Raw genomic sequence first — 22,394 nt, 5'->3', positions numbered from 1 at the left:
TTGTGTCAACAAAGATTAGTGTATATTTTTAGGAACCACTTTCTTGTCCCTTGCTGACTATCTCTGGAGGCAACTTTGACCTCTGGCTGGTTCTTTTGGTTTGTTTCTGTTTTCGACTTTTTAGGGTGGTGGTGGTGAAGGAGGAAGGTCCTTCTTTTGGCCAGTGGATAAGCCCCTCAATATGAGCACAAGAAACTGGAATCACTGGATTATCCTCCCTAGGGTGTAGACAAAATTAACTAGCCATGTTATTAACATGTCCCTGATTTAAAAGAAATACTGACAGCACTGTTTTCTAAGCAAGTTCCTGCTGTCCTTAGGTGGGAAGGGTGTGCACATATAAGATGTTGTGGCTAGTACCATTCGGGATTGCCCAGGAGACCTGGGTTTCCTCTTGGCCACTGACTCCCTGTGGGACTGACCCCTCATGGGGGCCTCAGCTTCCCTACGAACCCGATGATCTTTGAGGAATTTTTCAGTCCTAGAAACTTCTGTCTAGCTCTGAAAAGAGTACTGGCTGCAAAAGGGCTTTGTATAAGGGGATATATTCGCCTTTTTATAACAATACTATAGGGGAGAAACGTCAGAGTGGATTTGAATTGATTACATTTAAGTCAGGCGGCTCTAGGGGAGAAAACAACCCAGACTGGGTCAATGGGTTAACAAATAAAAATTTTTTTAGAAAGCCAGTACACAGCCGTAAAAGGAGTCAGTTTTCCCAGTAATCCTGGGAGGGAGATAGTGCAGGATTCTTGTTCCCATTTTACAAATGAGTAAACTGAGATTCAGAAAGCCTAAGTGGCTTGACTCTTCTGCAATCGGCCAATCATCGCCGCCCGAACTTCACCTCACTTCCCGGTTCAGCACGAGAGTCCTCTGTGAGGTGGCGGTCCCGGGTCTGTCCAGCCCCAAAGGCGGGTCAGGCAAAGCTGCTTTAAGTCACTCACCACTTCCGCCTGCCAGGGGCCGGCCGGGCTCAGCACGCTCCACGCAGGTGCTTCCCGAGTCACGAGCCTCACTCGGGGGCCCAACCCTCCTCCGGCTGATTGGTTAGCTCTTGAACCACTTCTGTCCTCTGATTGGTTATTACCTTTTCGGCTCTCCAACACCGCCCAGACCGACCGGATATTGGGGCAGGGTTTCCGCTTCCGTCTTCTCCCTCCTCCCGCTTGATATCAGTCGCCAGCACAGCGGCCGCTGGCGGGCGCGGAGTCGGCTGGTCGTTTGGTGTGTCTCTCAGCGTCGGTGTCCGTGCTGTTGAACTGCCCGCCATGGCTGAGTTAGATCCGTTCGGCGCCCACGCTAGCGGTCCCGCGCTGGGGAACGGAGTGGCCGGCGAAGAGGACCCTGCCGCGGCCTTTTTGGCGCAGCAGGAGAGCGAGATTGCGGGCATCGAGAACGACGAGGCCTTCGCTATCCTGGACGGCGGCGCCCCCGGGCCTCAGCCGCACGGCGAGCCGCCGGGGGGTCCGGGTGAGTGTGGGCGCGTTCGGGGCGGGAGCACTTGTACGGAAACTCGGCCCGGAGCGGGTCTGAGAGCTCTGTGTAACTCTTGTACCTCGCTGAGCGGGAGGTTAAGGAGGAATGCAAAAAGGAAACGGGACCCCGGCTCAGTCATGCAGAAACGCAGGCTCGGCAAGCCTGGTCCGTTCTGTGAGTGTGTTTGAGCGCTCCCGGGCACGGGCGGGGGATAAAGTCAAGAAAATAGGATGACAAGCTGAGGAGCCCGAAGAAGCCCGTTCAATGCAGGGATCTTTCATTGAGCACTTGCTGTGCCTTGAGCCTGGCCTCAGAGGCACAACCGCATTGGCGCACTTTGGCCAGACTTACAGGCCAGTCTGAGCCTAACACAGACCAGTTAGTAGGAAGGAAGGCCGGAAAAAAAAAAAAAAAAAAAAAAGAATCGTGGTATCGTTTTCGAGACAGAAACGAAAATGGCAATGCAGTTCAGTATTTCAGCACTTAAGGTGTACAGAATGTTGGGTGAGGGGGAGGAAAGGAGGAGTGAATAGGGAACGCGAGAAAGACGGTCTAGCCCTGGAGAAACTCTGGCCAAAGAGGGCAAGAGTTTTACCGCTTGTGGAACGTATCACGGCTAGGACTTCCGGAGCTCTCCTTCCTCTGGGAACAGCTTTGGTAGGCAGTGTTGCCTAAGCAGAACCTGAGATTAGCCTGGATCGGTCTTCCAGGAGGTGAAGGGGAAAAGTAGTGTGGCCTTTCCCCAGCCAAGCTCCAGCAAAAAAGAGAAAGCGAGCACGTGGCAGGCTGCCAGTCTGACTTCTGAATGCCTTACCTGTGTGCAGTGCTTCGGATTGTGGCGGTAGGAGGAAAGGATGAGTCGAAGAGACCTTTTTAATTGTATAGGGAAGTAGGAAATGAGCTAGAAGAAACGGGAGGCAGCTTTTCATTTCTTTAAAAAACGTTCCAACTAAGGGAGAATAAGGTACAGGTGGGACAGATAGGGTTGTTTATGCTACCCTAAACTCAGACCTTAAGGGGCCAGGCAGGTAACATAAATGAGAGAAACATGCGGGCTGTGAGATAATAAGGAGTATTGGAGACTGCGGCTTTGGTGCACTAGAGTAGTGAGTGGTCTTCGTAAAACCGTTCGGACTCTGAAATCTCAGTCTTCAGCCAAGCAGAACCTGTTTGGGGAGTGGGGGTGGGGAGACTGCTAGTTTGCAGCCTGAATTTTTATACTACATCATGCTGCCTCCTGAGCAAATCAGTTCCCCAATAAGAATTTATTTACAGGAGAATGGGTAGTATACCTGAAAATGCAATTTATAGCAAGCAGGTTGGGCTGAACTAGGCTGTGGCTGGAAAATGAATTTGGCTTTAGGTGATTAGGGTTTCTTTGTTGTTGTCGGGAGGTCTTCAACATTTGCCTGAGAATCGTAATATTTTTAGATCCTTCGTTTATCTCCCTCATTGAATAGAAGGAGAAAACTGAGTCCTGCAGAGAAACGACTTGCTTAAGAAAAAAGGGCAAGTTAATAATAGCTGAGCGCCAAGTCCCCCCACCTTAGACTGTGCCATAGTCTGTTGCAGTTGTTTAAGCAGGGGTGGCGTGGGGTAAGAGATTGTCATTTCTGAAAGGCAGTTGTGGCTGCCCTGGGGAGGACAGTTGGGGGTATCAGGACTCATAGAAGACTGTCCTGATTGAAGGACGGTGTTGACTCTTGCTCACTGTTGTATCCCTGGTGCCTAGCAGGGTGTCTGGCACGCAATAGATAAAAAGGAATGTGCAAAAATGTCAGGTACAGGGGTCCTGTATAGAACCAGCAGATCTTGGTGATGGGAGGGGTAAAAGGGGAAGAAAAGAGCTGGACACACAGATCCCTTGTGCATCAAGCTTTCAGCAAAGGGAAGGAAGGGATGATTGCTGACTTAGTTCCTAGGAAGGACTTTCTTAGTGAACTAAGCATTTAGTGACTTAAAGCCAGATCTCTGACAGTGTAGTTGAGGTTGGTAATAGTGCAGTGGTCAGCACTTCCTTTGAGGATTAGAGCACTAGTTGGACACTTTATCTTCTTTCTTTTTCTCTTTTCTTCTCTCTCTCTAGGGGTTAAGATTCTGTGCTGTCCTAGACTGCTTGAATGTGAGTTTAGCTTTGTGGTCTCAGACAACTTACATAACCATCGCTGCCACTGCCCTGCCTCAGTTTTCTTCTCTGTAAAAGGTGCGGATACACACCACACAGGATTGCTAGGATTATATTGGAGAGCACCTGTAAAGTGCTTACACACAGAAGCTGGTATGTTATGACTACACACAGTCCCTGCCTATTATTCCTTGGGAGTGAGGTGAGAAAGGTGTTACAAAGCCTATAGGCTTTGGGGTGTACTGAAGACACAGATTTTAGGAGGGAGCTCTGTATCTGATGTGTTACCGTACGGAGATATATAGGCAGGAGGCACTAACAGAGATTGAGGAGAGAGGAACATACCTAAACTCCCCTAGCCTTGGGGAAAACTCCCATGGAGGAGGGGCTAGGCCTGAGCCTTGGATGACGCCCTCAGTTGTTAGGACATCCGGAGAAGAACATTAGCTTAGAGGTGGGAGGTAACCAGCTGAGTGAAGTGGCTCGGGGATACTGAGTAAGAACAAACGGTCAGGAAAGAGGCAGCCTGAGTCTAGAGCCGAGGAAAAGCCCTCAATCGTGAGGGCTGAGGATGGAGGAGGAGAAGAGAGGCGATTAAGGAGCTACTGAGAGAGTATGGTAGTGAGGCACTCATCGAAGGAAGAGAGGTACATAAAGGAAGGCTTTCTGGAGGTGGAGAGTAATTTTCTTGGTAGCAGTGGTGGGGGGAAGTTCGGGGAAATTGCATGCATGATACTTAGTGATACTGCACACTTGCTGTGCCCCGGGTTCTCTGTGTACTTTCAGATCCATGCAGTAACTCTGCAGGCAGAGTGGTAGTGTCATCCTGTTTCAGGTGAGAACTGATGGTTGTGGAAGTTAAGCAGTGTTCCTAAAGTGGCAAGCTAATGCATGACTCCACAGGAATTCAGACCCAGGTCTGCTTGACTTCCATTGGTTGGGGAACATGGGAAGTTGAAGGTGAGTTTGGGATAAAGAGTGTTTCATCTCTGGAAACTTATTCTGGCCCTTGTTTCTGTCTGGAGTTCTAGAGATGCCCTAGAAAGTTTCCTTCTGGAGCATTAAGTTGGTTAGCTTAGTTGTCCTAATAAATCAAGGCCCTGGGTGGCCTTTCTTCTGCATGTTTCTATAGCAACAGATGATCCTTTGACTTGAGGCAGTTGAATGTCAGTACAGTAGTACTGTAACTAATAAAAGCTCAAAGCACTTGCCAGTGAGTCTGGTTGAGTCTTCAGACCTAAAGGACAGGCAACATGTGACTTAGAAAGAGCTATGGGATGAGAATTGCTTCTGATGTTGTGTCTGGAGTAGTGACCAGGGTCTCTCCTACTGACAGTGGCCCTGGGTTGAAATAAATATTAACTGGATAGTTGGTGTGTTAGTTGTAATATATTAACCAGAACGTAGGCCTGGCCAGACTAGCCATTGTAGGCCCGAAGATTTAAAATTATCTCACTTTTTTTAATAGTATTTACTTACTTATTTATGGCTGCGTTGGGTCTTCGTTGCTGCGTGTGGGCTTTCTCTAGTTGTGGAGAGCAGGGGCTACTCTTTGTTGTGGTGCGCGGGCTTCTCATTGTGGTGGCTTCTCTTGTTGTAGAGCACGGGCTCTAGGCGCGTGGGCTTCAGCAGTTGTGGCTCTCGGGCTCTAGAGCGCAGGCTCAGTAGTTGTGGCACCCGGGCTCTAGAGCGCAGGCTCAGTAGTTGTGGTGCATGGGCTTAGTTGCTCCGCAGCATGTGGGATCTTCCCGGACCAGGGCTCGAACCCGTGTCCCATATCTCACTTTTTAAATTTTACTCAAAAAAAAAAATAAATTCCAGGTGGATTAAAGAGAGGCTTTTTTTTTTTTTTTTTTAAGTACCAGAAGAAAAGTGAATATTTATCTTAGAGTAGGAAAGGCCTTCATCATAAATGCAGACAGAGAAATCATAAAGGAAAAAAAACTGATAGTGTCTCATACAAGTTAAGTAGTTCTAGGCATTGACTATTGTAAACCATACAAAAATATAATGGGGAAAATATTTGCAATGTGAGAAAACAAATAATACAGAAAGAATACTTAGAGATCAAAAGATAGCAGAAAAATGGGCAAAACTCAGGCAGTTTAGTAAAGAAGAAAATCAAATGTCAGGTGATCACCTCACAGAACATTGGCACAACAAAGCCACCTTAAGGGTTTTTTTCCTGATAATCAGATTAGCAAAAATTTTAAAACACGCTAAAACTCAGTCTCTAGTATCAATGAAGGTCTGAAAAATGGGGCACTCGTGGTGATGGTGGAAATACAAATGGTGGACCAAAGGGGGCAAATGGCTGGTGTTTAGAGGTCTTTAGAATATATATTCTGTGATCCATCAGTTCTATGTCAAGAAATTTATTGCTGAGGAAGGATTGAATATGCCCCCTGCAAATACTTTTATTAGTTTTTTGCTAAATTTACATTTTCAAAACTTGATAGAATACTTTAAAAATGATAGGGATAGGTGGCACAGAAACAGCTTAAAGTAGAAAAAAGCCACTGACAAAAACTACAAGAAACTCATTTTTGTACTTTCATAAATAAAGCATAGGAGTAAAACAAGTAAGGAAATTAAGAAAAGTACGAGAAATATGTTGAAATGATTGATAAATAACCAGCAAGTGAAACATGGATCAGAGCTGTGGTGGGTTGGTAAGTGCTTAGATCCTGTGGTTTGTCTTCATGCCTCAGGTTATCAGATGATCCTTCCTCTGACTTCTTGCTTGCCCAGGTATTGCACCACTTTTTAAATGCTGATTATCTCATGATACATGCATTTAATGTTTTTCTTATATATCTTAAACATAAAAAATAAATTTAAGAGTGAAAATAGTGTCATTAGTTATCTGCCCCTTCAAGAACACCTTACTTACCTCTCAAGGAACCAACCCTACATGTATTTTAAGGTAGTTTGTGAAGTGCTGATACATACAGATGTTGTGAGGATTAAACTTAATGTATAGAAAGTGTTTAACGTTGTGCCTGGCACATTGGAAGCAGTAAGTAGTAGGTGTTTTCATACTAAAAAAGTTGAGAATTTAATGATACAGATGAATGGATTACTAAAAAGCATCTGTTATAGGAGTTGTTTTGCTGGAAGAAATTTTATGTATATGCATTAGATAAAGTAAAAAAATAGAAACCAATAGACTGAGTAATGAAATTATGTGGCATCTTCTTCTGTCTCCATTTTCCTTTTTTTTAAAACAATGTTTTGGTATCAGGGAGACATGCTGGGGAAATGAAAGTTTTCAGTACTCCCAAAGCTAAGAGGAGGGTAATTGGGAGAAGCAAGAGAACGAGGCTGATTTGGAAAATAGGCGGTTCAAGTTGGGTTTAATTAGTTAGGAACCAAGAAAACTGGAGGAGTGGTTTGATGAAATCTTTGCCTGTTCAAAGGAAAGAATGCGGCTGAGAGCACCCTGCCTCTGGCTTCTAGGAAAACCTCTGATGTTTCTGAGGGCCTTGTGATGGTGGCCCACACTAGCTGCTCTGCATTCCTTTTACTGCTTGGGTTCTTGTATCTTTTAGGTTCATCTCTTTTCTCCTCTTCCCTCTCCCATCCCATGCAATAACATGGTCATCATAGTTTGAAAACAATTGGACAAAATACTGGAAGTCCTACATAGTAGGCAGTAAATACGGGTCAACCAACAGATAGAGAATACGTAGAATATGTAGGTGGACGCTGCATTTTTATGGTGCCTGTATTGACGCTTTCAAGGGGAGGCAGAGCAGCCACTCCAAAGGGCTGGTGTGCGGCCTGGGACAGGCTGTCTCAGTGACGGTTGTTGGGTCAGGGCATGGGTTAGAAACACATGCTTATTGGGCCAATCAGGTAACTGAATTAGTGACACACAGAATGGGTTAAAAAAAAAAAATGAGGCTAGTGGGGACTGGCAAATTGTCCAGAGCATGCTGCACGTAAAGGCTGCCTTCATTTAAGGAATGCAGGCCCAGTATTGCCAGATCTTCTGTCTGCACCCCCCCACACACACACACACACACTGGGAATCCTGATTTTGTGAAATTTCCTGATTTAGTGCTTTGTATTTTAAATAAAATATGTTCAGCCTGTGGACCACCATTTTGTACTGTATGGATTGATAATCTCTGGGTCTTAACTTAGACATTTTTCATATTTCTGAGATGGACTTTCTCATTTAGCTCATGAACAATTAATTGTGCCAATAAGATCAGATTGTATACAATCTGAGTTTTTGTAACTTGCATCCTTGAAAACACTAATTTAATTTGGTATGCCCAAATCTTACTGTTCTGGACTAATTCCAAGTAGACTAGAGGAATTAGCAAGAAGTCTCAACTGTAGACCCTCAGGTGCCAAACCTATTCTAGCCAAAGGATGGAGAATCATGACCCCCAAGAAAGCACCTTGGTTTAAACATGAAGCTGCATATCTCTGCTCGCTGTGAAGGATTCCGGGCCACCCTTATCCTTTGCCTTCTCTAGAACTTTCATAGAGAAACTGTTGCTCTGTGAGGCACTTCTGCCGGGCTTCTAAGTGTTATCTCTAAGCCAGAAGACAATTATCAAAAGTTTTTGGACAGATTTGTCCACATTTTGGTGAAGTCATTTGTGTAAGCACATCTTGATTTCATTAAATAGAAAGTTGTCCATTCTTCTATCTGGTACCTAGCACAGGGATAGTATTTAGTAACTTAGAGTACTTACAGCACTGTGTCATACTCTGTAACCCTTTGGCCCAGCATATGACCAGCCCTGATTGACAGATTGAAATCTTATGTCTTGCAGATGCTGTTGATGGAATCATGAATGGCGAATACTACCAGGTACAGAGTACTCTGATTACGTTGCATGATAGTGTTGAGAGTCTTCCTTTCCTGTGATTTGAATTGACTGACCTGGAAAGGACCCCACTCCTTTGACTTCCCTGGATGTATTAGTAACTGGTATGTTACCTGCCAAAGTGGAAGGATTTGAAGAGAGGTGACATTGATAGAGTAGTCTTTTAAAATGTGATTGACCTGGCCCTAGTGTTACCAACTTAATTCTCAAGAAATGACCCTTCATGATGATGGCAGTGGTGGTGGCAGTGGCAGTGGTGGCTAATTTAAACACTGTGCCATGTAGTGTCAAGCACTGTTTATACTGAATTTTCTTTAATTCTCACAACAATCTGAGGGACCTGAACTATTGTTATTCCCATTTACAGATGAATAAACTGAGGCACACAGAGGTTAAACCAGGAGTCTAAAAGTAACAAAGGTAGTATGTGGTGGGGCCAGCATTGGAACCTTTTAGCTTTTAGATTGTCTTGAGGGTGGGGGGTGGCTGGTATTTGTGATGGCTACCATTATTTTCCCTCTGTATCACTGAGTTTTTGGTCACCAGCCCAACTTGCATTGGCTTAAATAGAGAGAATTCACTAGCTCATATAATTGAAAGAACTCTGAGATAGGCTAGGGGTCCTCGGACCTGGATTCCGACTCAGTTCCTCTAGGACTCTGGTTCTGCCAGCTGAGTGTGAGGTTTTATACTCTTTCACGGTGGCAGAATGGCTACAGCACTTCGAGGTCTCACATGTACATGTCATACTATCTAGAACAACTTGGAGGTTTCTCCCAACCACTCAACAAAAGTCCTATGTTTCCCTCTTGACCAGATGGAAGTAATCACTGTAGGCTGAGGAAATAGCGTGGTGCTTTGCTTCTGCCTGGGTTTCTGCCCACCCTTCAACCAGTTAACTGTCAGGAAGGATGAGATTAGTCTAATTGGTTTAAGCCAAAGGTGGACTAACTTTTGCTGTAAAGGACCAGATAGTAAACATTTTAAGCTTTGTGGGTCATAAGGTCTCTGTCAGCCTATTCTGTTGCTGTAACATGAAAGCATCTGTAGACAGTACGTAAACGAATGGGCACAGCTCTGCTCCAGTAAAATTTAATTACAAAAACAGGTGGCCGAGCCTGGCTATAGTTTCCAATCCCTGGTTTAGAGCTTGGTCTTTAGAGTGAGATGGAATGGGGTTCAGTCCTGGCTTTATCCCTTACTAGCTGTGAATTTGGACATGTCATTTCTCTGCGCCTCAGTTTAATCCCCCGACTGTTGACATGGGAATAAAAATTTGACTTGCAAGGTGTTTGGGAGATAAAGCTTTTATGTGGCTGAAACATGGAAAGTGCTAACAAGTTAGTTACTAATAAATACTACTGTAAATAATTTTCTTTACATCTTTGTTTATAGTCTGGTTAAGTTAAGCTGGTAATATTCCCTAGTTCAGTAGGTGAAATAATTCTATAAAGATTAGATTCTATTTGAATCTTTATCAATTTATTAGCTCCCAAATCTTAAACACTGTAAAGAACCTGTGTGTCTCCCTCCCCTCCCCATATGCTGTGGCTCACATTGGCCTGCCTTTTTATTTTCTTTGGTGTGACTGTAGTAACTATACATTTTCTTTTGGACTCTCTTTTTCCTAGAATTCACTATATTTTGATTAGGTGGTATTAAGTGTACTTTTCCCTGTATTGTATAACAACATTCAGAAGTGTCAGGTTCTAGACCTTGCCGTGCTGTGTATTTACCTTTGTTACTTTGAAGATATCACAATCTCTGTGTCAAGTAAGGAAACTAAAACTGATCACACTGTTTCCTAGTAAGTCCATTACTCACTTCCCCAGCTTTCCTATCTCCCACTCATGTCCCATTTATTAACAGGATAAGAACTACTCAGGCTCCCTTGTGGATTGCAAGGATTGAGTGCATAATGTTGAAAGCTCCCTATTGGCACGTAAGGTGGTGGTGTTGCTCAGAAGGTAATCCTTTATATTTACCACAGCCGTCAGTGTTGCACATAACCAGCAGTTCTAACTTGGGTGAAGCGCGTTTCTGGGAGGAGGTTTTGGTACTGACAGAGCACAACTGTGTTTTGTGTTAAGGAGAGTAATGGGCCAACAGACAGTTATGCAGCTATTTCACAAGTGGATCGATTGCAGTCAGAGCCTGAAAGTATCCGTAAATGGAGAGAAGAGCAAACGGAACGCTTGGAAGCCCTTGGTAAGGAATCCCTTTCTGTCTTTGGGTGTCTGTTTTCAGTGGAATAGTTGACTTTGACTCTACTTTTATCCCTTTTTAACATGAATTAGCCATAATGTCCTTGTACAATTTCGGGGAAGGTATCTTTCCCAACAAGGTCACAAGGCCACCACATGGAGATGCTTAATCACAGGCCGCTGTGTGGGGATTCGGGCAGCCCGGAGAGCCACAGTGCATCTCTCCTCTCAGGAAGGGCAGAGTGGTGCTGTGGAAAGAGCCTTGGACTTGGAGTGAAAGACTGGGCTCCAGGCCCAGCTGTAACTTACCAGCTGTGGGCATTTGGTTGCTCAAACCTTACAGAGCCTGTTTCTTCATCTGTGAAGTAAGATCAGTGTTATCAACCCCAAGGGTAGTCTGAGATGGTATTTATGAGAGTGCTTTATAAACCTGAAGGTGTTATATCCATGTGAGGGACTGCACAGTCCATTTACCATTTGAAGGCTGAATTTAAAGTAATGCTGGAGAGGAAAATGTGAAGGATGTTAGGTAATATGTACGATTTGGTTTTCTTACCCTAATATCCCTGTAAGTTTTTACTTTTTATGGGTGAGGAAAGTGAGGATCATAGGAAGAGTAAGTTTTTGAATCACCACGGCCAGAAGTGGTAGAGTCAGAATTTCAGCTTAAGTCTGCTCTGCTTCAGAATCCACACCCATCCCTTCAGCCACATTGCATTTAGTGTACGCCATCTCGAGGGGCAGGCCGAGCCTGAGAATCAGGGCCAGCCAGCCTGGCCTTTGCTGAAGAGCCTTCTCCATGGAGTGTCAGCTGTTGGTCAAGATCGGGAGAGACTTGGTATCTGTACATGTGGGTTGGAAAGGTGTGGCAGAGGCGGGGGGCTGTTATCCACAGGGTATTTTCTCAATTTTTTATTAAAATTTCAGACACAGAATAGAGTAAAACAAACGTGTGTGCCCCTTCCTCCAGATTCAGTAATGAACATTTTGCCATATTGGGTTGTCTTTGTATAAATGAGGCATGTATGTCTATGTTTTATACACTCACATGTGCATACATTTATATGTGTATTGTGAATATACACATAATTTTTTTTCTGATCCACTTTAAGATATAGACACCACCACATACATCGTACCTAAATATTTTATTGTACATCTAGAAATAGCAACATGCTTCTGTGTTACCACAGTGTCAGCATTATTATTCCTTCTTGGGAATCGCTGAACTAGTGAAAACATGACTCAGATGGTGTAGAAATAGGAAAGGACACCTAGAAATAGGAAAGGAATTGACCCAGATAATACAGCCAATTAGTGTCTCTCCAGCCCAGTTTCTGTGGCTTTCAGAACAGAGGGCACACTTATGTTTAACCTTTACAGCAGTATCCAATAGTAGTTTCTTTGATGACGGAAATGTTCTATATCTGTGCTGTTCTGTATGGTAGCCACTAACTGCATGTGGCTGTTATGACTGAGGAACTGAGTTTTAAATTTTATTTAATTTTAATAAATTTAAATAGCCACATGAGGCTAGTAGCCACTGTAGTGGATAGTGCAGCTTTAGAAAGATGAAGATAGGTCTTCATGGTGCAAACAGCCTTGGTCCTTGCTTGTTCTTCTTTGAGCATCTCTTCTGAGTAGACTTAGAGGCAAGACTTAGCAGGTATTAGTACTATTGGAGTCTTTTTCATGATGCAGAACCCAGCTTTATCTTTTCTCTTTCCCCAAAGTTTAGCAAAGTTGTCTTCTCCATGCAGAAGCATACACTTTGGTGTCTGGAAAATTTTCATTTTCTTTTTCAATTATCAAATTGGGCTCTTTGGGAATATTCCATAAAGTGCTGTTTTCTTAACTCATGTTGCCTTCCTGAGGGAAGTCAAACATTTGGCCTCGTATTCCAGTAGAATCGAATTAAACTGGTCCATGAATTAGGTGTTTCTGCAGTTTCACCTTTTTCCCTTGCAAGAACTGTGAGAAAGTGCAAGATGCTAAAAATAGAGAAGCAATGTCCATGGTTTTAAGCTTAGCTGTGTGCTACGTTTTCCAATAATTTTCTGTGAACAGTAATGCGTATGGCCAGAGAAGACAGCTGTCAGTGTACCCTGCTCTCTAAGAGGATTTTTCACCCTCTCCTCTCCCTCCCAGATTCAGAGATGCTGTATTACAGCTTGGATCTTTGTTCCATCAAGCTAAGCATTTAAGAATTCTAAATTCTTGTTGCCAGTGTCACTTCATAAATTTATAAAAGCAAGAAGACGATTTAAAGGAACTATTTTATGCAGTAAAATGATCATTAGACTATACAGAAAGAAAATACTCTCCAATCAAAAAGTAATTCTTTGGAAGTAATTTCACAACTCTTGAAAAGGAGACCTTATTCTTTAAAGTTTTTTCAGTTTCTTGTCCACAGGGCACCGTCGGCCCACAGCATCTCTCCCTGCATCACAGCACCCTCCATTCCACATATACTTAATGCCATGGACAGACACACATCACAAGTTTACTGTGTATACTTGAGTCATCAGTGGAAAATTTGAGCAAAATAATTCTCCTCCTGAGCCAATAGTTCACCTTCTGATAAGTTAGGTAACAGGGTAAAAAGTTCTTTATAATCTGAAACTTTGGGGGAGTTTCTAGCTGCTACTAGGTTATTTCTAGTAGTTACAAAGTCTTCTGCAGGTTGTTACTACAAGACCTTTCTTGCAAAGGCCCTAAAATTGCCCCTGAATGCTTACTTTCTTCCCTTCAAGAAGTTGTTTGCTTTGTACTTTGCTCCTCAAGGACACTCATTACAGGTTGGGCTCTGGCTCTGCACTGTCCAGACTCTGGTCTGGATCACTGATGCCCATCTGCTGGTCACATCTGTGACTGTTGCTGGGCCTGCCTCCCTTTCCGTCCCTCGTCCCTCTCTTTGGAGGCAGCACAGTGAAGTAAGAATGTGTGAGCTTTAGAGTCAGACCTGGGTGTGAATCTTGGCTCTGCCACTTATTATAACCTTTGGGAACGTTACTCAAACTTGCCAAGCTGTAGCTTTTCTCACTGCTGAATATGGGACTAGTTTACCTTCTTGGGATTGTTGTAAAGATTAAATGAGATGTCTGTAAAACACCTGCCAGAGAGGACATCCTTAAGAATGTGCTTAAAGTTTAGGTATTAGGGTGACTTCCGGTGTCAACTATGGCAAAAGTATGACCTGTATTTCCTTCTCTCTACCATTTACTGACATGTTTCTTTAGCTCAGTATCTTAGGGAAACTCGTATTTAGTCCTGAGAAACTTCGTGGCTGAGAATCCAGTCTGGCACACCTGCTAGGTGTACATTTTCTCTCTCACCTAGAACCTTTTGGATAGCTGTTAATGACGACCCTCACCTCTCCCCCCACAGTTCTCCGCATTGGAGTTTCTCCTTTAGTTCTGCCCTAGCCCTGCCACAAACTCGCTCTGTGGCCTAAGCAGGAGTAGATATTTTGTGCTCCCCTCAATTCCATCTGTACCCTACTGTTTCCTGGTTCTGGAATCATCTCTACCTCTGATAATTTTTCTCATAGCTCCCTGCTTCATAGATGTGCATCTACCATTAATTGTCCAACCTGTGTGGAATATAGTTTGTGAGGAGATTTTATTAAAAGATTATCTAATATGAATAGTCCACCCTGAACTGGCAGCATCATTAAAGAGTCACCTGTAATTGCTTTTTCCCCAGTTGGTGTCCCAAAAGCCTTTTTTAAAATTAAAAGTCAGTATTTCCACCTCTCCCCCACCTCAAAAAAACCCCCAAACTAGTGATCCACTAACGTGTAGGTGGACTGGGATAAATGGTGGTGAAACACTTTGAATAGAATTGCTGAGCTCGAGAGCTGGACATACAATCAGGGAAAAGAGAATTTTATCTTCCCTCCCGACTGTTCTCCCTCCAACACACACATGCGCCCGCACACAGCATGAGATTAATAAGCCCAAATATACGGTGAAGCGGACTTCAGTTTGCATTTCGCCTCATTTGTATTGTCTTTCTTTTCCTTCCCTTCAAAGATGCCAATTCTCGGAAGCAGGAAGCAGAGTGGAAAGAAAAAGCAATAAAGGAGCTGGATGAGTGGTATGCGAGGCAGGACGAGCAGCTACAGAAGACGAAAGCGAATAACAGGTCAGTCCGCACTGCTTCTAGAACAGCTCGTTTGTCAAGACAAAATCAGGTCCGTTTTCACCAGCCAGTGTAGGTTTTCAGCTGCCGCGTCTTTTAGTGTGAAATGTCTTTGCAGGTTTTCAAAAATATACTTGAAACATAAGGGTTACAAGTCTCTTGGATCTTGTGAGAGTAATTCAGCCTGTTTTTTCGCCACACTAGTTGTAGTGAGTCTAGCTCTGCAGCTGAGAGTTTGGTTAGTATGCACTACCTGTAATGGTATGATTCTGCAGAAGGAAGTGTCATCTCACGGGATCAAGTCCACATGTAAAAATGTAACCCTGGAATGAAAGGCCACTTTCATGACTATTCCAGGATCTCAGTACTTTGGAGGTGATTATAGACTCAGTCATGTCGCATCCCCTACCTCTGAGGGCTGCTCCCCAAAGGGTCCAGTAGCAGGGATGTGTGTTTCGTCATTAGGTGGCCAAGATTTTCCAACACAGTGACTTCAGAATTAAGGGTTCTCTGGGTGCTTATTATCTGTGTCTAAGAAAATCATGAGTTGACTTTTTAAAAATGCTCTTTTCAGAATTTACTCACTTACTGAAGGTTAAGTAGTTGTAGGGAGTAAAGGGTGTCATTCTCCTTCACCACCGACCAGCAGCTGTGGTCTTTAAATGCTCCGTGCTCGGAGTCCACTTGGAAGCAGCTCAGAGAGAGAGATGGGGGCAGCACTGCTCGCCTGGGCGCAGGCCGGTGGGCTTGCTTCCCCTGCCAGACTCGAGACTCTGAACTGGCCTTCACTTCATAGTCACTCCACCCACTTCAGTGTAAAAGATAGGTTAGACTCGGCCTGGGGCTATTTGTAATTTTCATGGTAAAGAGCCTTGGGTCCTTGTTCTCAGAGGCAGGAGTGGGTTTAAGTACCCTTGTCTCTGGCAGCTCTTATGTGGAAATCTGCCAGAAGAGAGGGAGCTGACCTCTTTGCCAGACAGTTTCTGCCATCGTGGGGCGGCTACGGCAGAGCAGATGGACTGTTTGTGCAGCAGCCTTCAACTACCTGTCTCCCGTTGCCCGTTCTTGGTTCTGTCACTGCCTCGGGTGGCAGGCTCGAGCCTCTGTCCTGGCCACCTTCCTGTGGGGCATGCGTGCCTGTCAGGTTCCATTTGAAGTTTTATGACAAGTGTGGTGGGGCTGCCCTCTGGTCAGGGTTGTGTTGCTGAGGGTAGTAGCGTTAGCTCCCGGGGCTTCTGCTGTGAGATTGTGGTCAGTTTGAAGTGCTGACAGGTCCAGGCTCCTTTATCCTGTGCTCATTCAGGATGATTTCCCCCAGATGCAAGTTCAGATTTGCCTCAGGCCGTGAATCTGCTCTGAAGTACTTGGTAAAACCAGGCTGACCCTCCATGTGTGGAGTCCCCTTCCTGCCTTGCCTGAGGATTGCTGCTTTCAGGCCCCTCTAAATAGGTGGAAGGGCCAGCTGAGTTTTTGTGTGTGGTTTCCCTTTTGTTCTGCGGCTGTAGCCTCGACAGGGCTGTGCTGTCCTGTCACCAACAGCTCCTTCCTCTCGGGCTAGCTGCAAAGGAGCAAAAGCCCGACAGCAAGCTTTTGTTGTCTTAGTAATGCTTTGAACAGGAGTCATTAAACCTTTATTCTCTCCCAGTAGAGGCAAGCACAAGTTGAAACTGACTAGGTTTAGCCCTTTGTGTAAACTAAAAGGATTATGGGTTTACAAGCTGGCCTGCCAGTTCCTTTCCCTCCCACTCATTGTGCCCACAAACTACTCTGTTTTCCTGCTGACTTATTTGGAGTTACAATCAGTCTGTTCTTTTTGCTTTCTTTAAATTTCCACAAAACACCTCCTATGTATAAACCAAAATGGGAGAGAAGCAAGGGTATGTGTGAGTTTAAAAATAAAATTACTAGAATTTCCCTGCAAATAAATATGGGAGCTTAGGTTAATGACCAGGCATGACTATCCTTAAAAGGTCCCTCCCACTCCTGTGCCCCAAACCCACTGGACAAAGGAGAGGGTAAGACTCATTGAGGGAGGTTCCCTGCCCACCCATGCTGGATGAGGGGGGCTGGCTGGGCCCAGGGATTCAGCCTGTCCCCTGCTTTGTGAACTTGTCCACCCAGCTTGCCCCCCTTTCCTTCTTGTCCCAGAGTTGCCATTTTGGTCCATCCCCGTGTGAGAGTGAAGGGGGGATGAAGTTCTGGCCTCTGGGCTGTACGTTGTCAAAGCAGTCGAGTCTGGCAGGGACTGAGCGGACTGACGGTTGTGTTCAGGGACACACAGTACGCCAGAGCCAGGACCCTTGTCTGCTGGTCTTCTCACTGCTTGCCTCCAGCTCCTCTTTTTTCAAAGGTGGGCATTTTGAAATGACCATCTATGTTCCCAGGATACTGGCAGTTGGTCCCAGCTAGTCAGTGTGGGGAAGCAGTAGTCGGATAATCCAAGATTAAGCTGGCTTTGGGCCCTGGCGTTCCTGGCGTCTGGCAGCGTTTGTGCCCAGTGGTGTTTTCTGAGGCTGGCAGGAAGGAGGCGTGGCTTCCCGAGCGCGCACCAGCTGGGGAGCAGCAGTAACTTACAGTGAAAAGAGCCAGGCTGCCTTGGTTGTGAGTTCTGCCACCCCTGTTGCTACTTGCTGCCAAACAGGTTGCTTCTTCTCGAGGCCTCCCTTCCCTATCACGTCATCTGTAAAGTGCGGGGAGAACACTCAGCGTCCTAGGTTGTTTGGGGTTGAGGATGGAATGGACACAATGTCTGTCAGAGGGCTCAGCCCATAAGTGGGTACCTAGGAAATGCTCGTCGTTGCTGGGGCAAGGCCTGGGGATGAAGCTGGCAGCACTCACTCTGGAGAATCCCGTGGGGAAGGCCAGTAGGAAACCTCACCTGCTGGAGTGTCCGGTGCTGGAAGCCTCGCTCGGTTAGGATGGAGCCTTGGGAACAGCTCCCCAGAGCACAGTCGTGCCTCTACTGTGGATTTGAGATGTTTCTGCTTCTCAATGTTCTCTCTTTTTTCCTGCCTGCTTGCCTGCCTTTTGGACCTCTTGCTGTCTAGGGTGGCAGATGAAGCTTTCTACAAACAACCCTTCGCTGACGTGATTGGTTATGTGTATGTTGCAAAACTAATTCCTTTTCTTGTCTTGATTTGTTCCTACTTTTTGTTTATAGTTAATGCTCCTTTTATGTCACAAGTTGCTTTGCTTTTAAAATTATTTCAAACTGGCACTGTGGGGGCTGCCTAAGAGTTGATAAGCTGGGGGAATGTTCCATTGATTGTCTCACAGAACCACGACTCCCTGCAACTCTGGTTGCCATTTTTCATTTTGGGGTTTGGAGGGAAGGAAGCTAACTCACTTTCAAAACGTGAGTCATTCGTGATCTCGTCTGGGAAGGCTTTGGGACTGGGGAGGGCGCTGACCTCTTGTTGCTGCTGCCACTGCTGCCTCCCTGCAGCAGGTGGGAAGGGGGAGTGTCCCCGCCTGGGGAGGGGGAAGAAGCCCTGGGTTAGGAGCCAGTGCCGGCAGCATTTTCTACACTGGGTTCCTTTGAAGAATGTGAGGTTAGGGCAGAAGAGTCAGCAGAGGGGGCAGTCTCCCGTGGGGTCTGTAATTGTTTCTCTGTGGTCTCATACCAGAAATTGTTGTTTAGTGGCCAGCTTCTGATGCCCTGTCCCCCACTCTGGCATAAAGAGACCCCCCAGCTTTGAGGTTGAGATAGCCAGAGCTGTCTGATACAGGCCACTGTGGCTTTTCCTCCTAAAGAAAACTGCAACTTCTCTGGAAAAGTGTTGTTTTGTTTTGGTTTAAGGATTCCTGTTATCAAAGCAGTATTGCTGAATCGCTTGTTTCCTCCTTGAAAATTAGGACTAGCCTTTTGATGTAAGGGAGATGAGGGTGGAATGAAGGAAGTGAGGAACTTGTGGGAAGAGTAGACAACAGGCTGAGGTCTGTAGAGCCTCTTAGGGCGCGTGACCTTGAGCCCTTCATCCTGTTAGGAGATAGAGCTGGGTTTCCTGGGCCCGTGGGTGCATTTGCAATGAGACTTGTGAAATGCTGGACTTACAGGTGGTGTTGGATTTACTTTTTGCACATTCTCTCTGGAGTAGAAATGGAGACTGGAAAAGTCAAGTCTGGGTTTGCTGGGCAGCAGGGTGGCCCAGCAAAGCCAGCCGCACGTCCCCAAGAGTACAGAGTGGCAAGGGCATGTCTAGCTTACTGACCATCTGCATTGAGCTCATTCTCATTTTCTGTATCTGACCTAAAGTTTTTCTTGTTTCTTTTCTTCTCTTCACCTTTAAGCACAAACATAAACCATCCTTGCTACAGCCTAGAACAGTTAAGTAAACCTTTCTCACTGCCCCTGTGTGTGCCATGAAGTCGCAGTGTTGTAGTGGCTCTGGGCTTCAGCGGTGTTTGCCACAGCCATCCCTGTGAGAGTGCTACCCCTCTGTCCCCACAGACCAGTCATCTCCATTGCTTTCGCTTTGCCCGTGATGCCTGTTGGGAGTAGATGAAGTAGTGTGTCTTCCCTCCTCTTAGCATTGTCCTTTTAGGCTGTAGCTCCTACAAGTTAGTTCCCAACTGGGGATGGGCTGACCTTGGTGTGAAAAAATGTTGGAGCAGCATCCTACCAAAAAGCAATTCACACTGATTGGCTCTCGGCCATTGGGTGCCCACCCCTGCCAGAGTGCCCTGAGAAGCCCATGGTACCCGGCTGGAGGGAAAATGGCAAACTTTTGGCTGAACTGGAGAATGTTGTAACAAACCCCTTCCAGAATGGCTTTAGTCTCTAGTGCCTGCTAGCATGGGAGCTTTGTCTTGAATTCCTTTTGATCTGCCCTATTTCTCTCCAGCCTTAGGAATAAATCCAGAGGCTATTGTGCAGTGACCTGTGGGCTTCTTTGGAGGTCTCTAAATTTACTTGAAACTCAGTACAGCCCAACATAAACTGCTGTTCAAGTTCTTGGCCAGCCTGCTGCTTTGCCCTTGCTAATGAAGGCGGTGAGTAGCTGGCTAAGGACTGGCTTTTTAAATTCTCTGTATCAACAGAGAGAGTGAGCCCTGAACCAAACACCTGTATTCCAACATTTTACACAGCAGTCCGGGCACCCTGTGCCTAGGAAAGCTGGCCATGTGTCTGCTCCCGAGTCTGACCTGGGCCAGGGGCTGTTATTCTTTGGAAAACCAGAATGCCATTAAGTCAGGCATAAAGAGGCAGTTGCTTCCATAACAGGGCAGCTGCCAGGTAGCTAACAGGGATTCTACATTAAACCAACATCTTTTGTTGTTGCTTCCAGGGCAGCAGAAGAAGCCTTTGTAAATGACATTGAAGAGTCGTCCCCAGGCACTGAGTGGGAGCGGGTGGCCCGGCTGTGTGACTTTAACCCCAAGTCCAGCAAGCAGGCCAAAGATGTCTCCCGCATGCGTTCTGTCCTCATCTCCCTCAAGCAGGCCCCCCTGGTGCACTGAAGAGCCACCCTGTGGAAACACTACATCTGCAATATCTTAATCCTACTCAGTGAAGCTCTTCACGGTAATTGGATTAATTATGTTGAGTTCTTTTGGACCAAACCTTTTGTCTTTAGAGTTGATCATTGTTTGTGATTGCATGTTTCCTTCAACTGTGTTGTCCCTGGCATTCAAAGAGGAGGGGAGGCAGCGGAGGAAGGGAGGGAAGCCTCCCAATGGCAGCCTCAACCTATGCTTTTGTGCATTATTCTGAGAATAAATTTCTGTTTCAGACAATAAACAAACATGAAGCTTCATTATTGACCACAAGATGTGCTGCAGTTGGGAGTGAGGTTGGTGAGGAATTTCCTTTTATCCTTTCTAGGGCTGAGGCACAGCCACTGGGTGCCAACCCCTGCCTTGAACTAAAATAGCTCTGAGTTTCTATTGTCTATAGTAGGAGTCTGTGGAAGTTTCCATTTGAAAAGGGAGTTCCTTGGCTAAAAGTTAACCCCTCATTGCCCGCCAAAGGTAGAGCTTTGAATCCCCACGCCACCCTAGACATTTTCTCCCAGGTGGCTCTTGTTTGTCACTGTCCCTTACTGTAGGATCTTGGATAGTATATTTCAGCAGGGGTCTCTCTGGGAAATAAAGCTAGTGAGACCCTTACTCCTTTGGATTCAGCCAGTAAACCTGAGTCAGGATGGCATGAATGTGGCTGGCCCCATTAACTCTGAATCCCTGTAGCACACATTGGGATCTGTGCCATCCTTAGCACTTTGCTAATATTTCTATTGTCAAGGCCTTCATCTAGACCTTGCTGGCCAGTACAGTAGCCACAGGTGGCTATTTAAATCAATCAGAATTAAAAATACAATTCTAGCCCCTAGCTCCATTTCATATGCTCTGTGGCCACATGTAGTTAGGTAGCATTCGGATTGCACAGGGCAGATTATAGAACATTTACGTCATCACGGAATGTTCTGGACCACACTGATCCACACAATAGGTGCCTGTAGGAGACTGTTCCATTCAGGCATCAACACATTCATTATTTGCTCTCAGAACCTGTCACATTTTAGGTGATGGTTCGAGTGACTGATAAAGCCATATTTCAGAAATCTGCTACTAATGGTTACCTGATACTAGTCCAAGTTGGAGATTGATGTAAACACCTGTAATGCCACACTCAGGAGGTGGAGCAGGGTTAGGTCTTGCCATTGCCGAGAAGGAAAGTCCACCATCTCTCCTATGGTAATTATGTCTGGAAGGGAGAGGAACATTTACTTTTCTGCCTACTTTCCCCTCTCCAAGCTTCTTAGTTGGGCATTCCTTGATCTGGCCCACATTTCTGGCCTCTTTGCTATTCCTCCCCTTTAGCCACCTCCACTTGTAATCAAGCAGTCACTTGCTGTTGTTCACCAACCATTAGTTGCTTCTGGGCCTTGCTAATGCCCTTGAAAATGTTGAAATCTGGTTTAAGAACTAGCTGAAAGGCCACCTCCGTAATGCCTTTCCTTTCCCCTGAGCTCCCATGGCCCTCTATGTGCAACAGCTTACCTTTTGATATTGTCTTGGTTGGTGTCATCTGGACTTGTCTTGCCTCCCACACAGGATGGGCTTCTTGAGGGTGGATGTGGCAGTTAATCAGATGTCAGTGAAGTCTGACTTTCTCAAAATCAAGAGGTGACTGGATAATATGACAAAAGTAATGCTATATGCATCCAAGGTTAGGTTGTAAAAGGCAACACAGCTTACGGCTGGTTTGTTGGAACACAGAAGCTGGTAGTCCTTGAGCCACCATGTAAAAAGCTCTACAATCCTGAAGCCACCATGCTATGAGGAAGCCCAAATCAGCCCACATGGAGAGACCTGGAAACTACAAGCAAAGAGAGATGCATGGCCAGCCCTATTCCAACCTATTCCAGCTCCAGCCACTGTCTAACTGCAGGTGCATCTGAGGCCCTGAGTCAGAATTGCCAAGTAGAGCCTTTCCAAAATTCCTGACCCACAGAAACCATGAGAGAAAATGATTACCGTTTAAGCCTCAAGTTCTGAGGTGGTTTGTTACACAGCAGTAGTAGCTTTGGATTGTTTCTAATGCCTACATTACTCACATGGGGCTTCATAAAAAAGGAAGGAGTTGGCTCAGAAACT

General features: G+C 45.5%; 1 protein-coding gene and 1 long non-coding RNA gene across 2 annotated transcripts; one reads left to right on the top strand and one right to left on the bottom strand.

The window, feature by feature from the left end:
- The first annotated feature begins 1,152 nt into the window (after window positions 1-1,152).
- On the top strand, window positions 1,153-20,542 carry CLTA (clathrin light chain A). The gene is made up of 5 exons (XM_061200248.1): window positions 1,153-1,473; window positions 8,398-8,435; window positions 10,542-10,659; window positions 14,690-14,801; window positions 20,087-20,542. The coding sequence occupies exons 1-5, from the start codon at window positions 1,272-1,274 to the stop codon at window positions 20,256-20,258; spliced, it is 642 nt and encodes a 213-aa protein (XP_061056231.1). The 5' UTR covers window positions 1,153-1,271; the 3' UTR covers window positions 20,259-20,542.
- LOC133097874 (uncharacterized) lies at window positions 11,903-21,959 on the bottom strand. Its single transcript, XR_009702079.1, has 3 exons — window positions 21,798-21,959; window positions 21,377-21,501; window positions 11,903-12,626 (listed from the first exon to the last, which is right to left on the bottom strand). It is a non-coding gene; the product is annotated as an uncharacterized LOC133097874 (long non-coding RNA).
- Between the last annotated feature and the right edge of the window lie 435 nt (window positions 21,960-22,394).

This window comes from Eubalaena glacialis, chromosome 9 (genome assembly GCF_028564815.1).
Source record: "Eubalaena glacialis isolate mEubGla1 chromosome 9, mEubGla1.1.hap2.+ XY, whole genome shotgun sequence".
NCBI classification, from domain to species: domain Eukaryota; kingdom Metazoa; phylum Chordata; class Mammalia; order Artiodactyla; family Balaenidae; genus Eubalaena; species Eubalaena glacialis.
The sequence above is the reverse complement of the archived record's forward strand: the minus strand, read 5'-3'. Positions and strand labels throughout refer to the sequence as shown.

Excerpts from the sequence above, each read along its gene's own strand:
- CLTA (XM_061200248.1), top strand. The coding sequence starts at position 1,272 with ATGGCTGAGTTAGATCCGTTCGGCGCCCACGCTAGCGGTCCCGCGCTG. Across the intron at positions 8,436-10,541 it reads TGAATGGCGAATACTACCAG|GAGAGTAATGGGCCAACAGA; the intron begins GTACAGAGTACT and ends TTTTGTGTTAAG. Across the intron at positions 14,802-20,086 it reads AAGACGAAAGCGAATAACAG|GGCAGCAGAAGAAGCCTTTG; the intron begins GTCAGTCCGCAC and ends TGTTGCTTCCAG.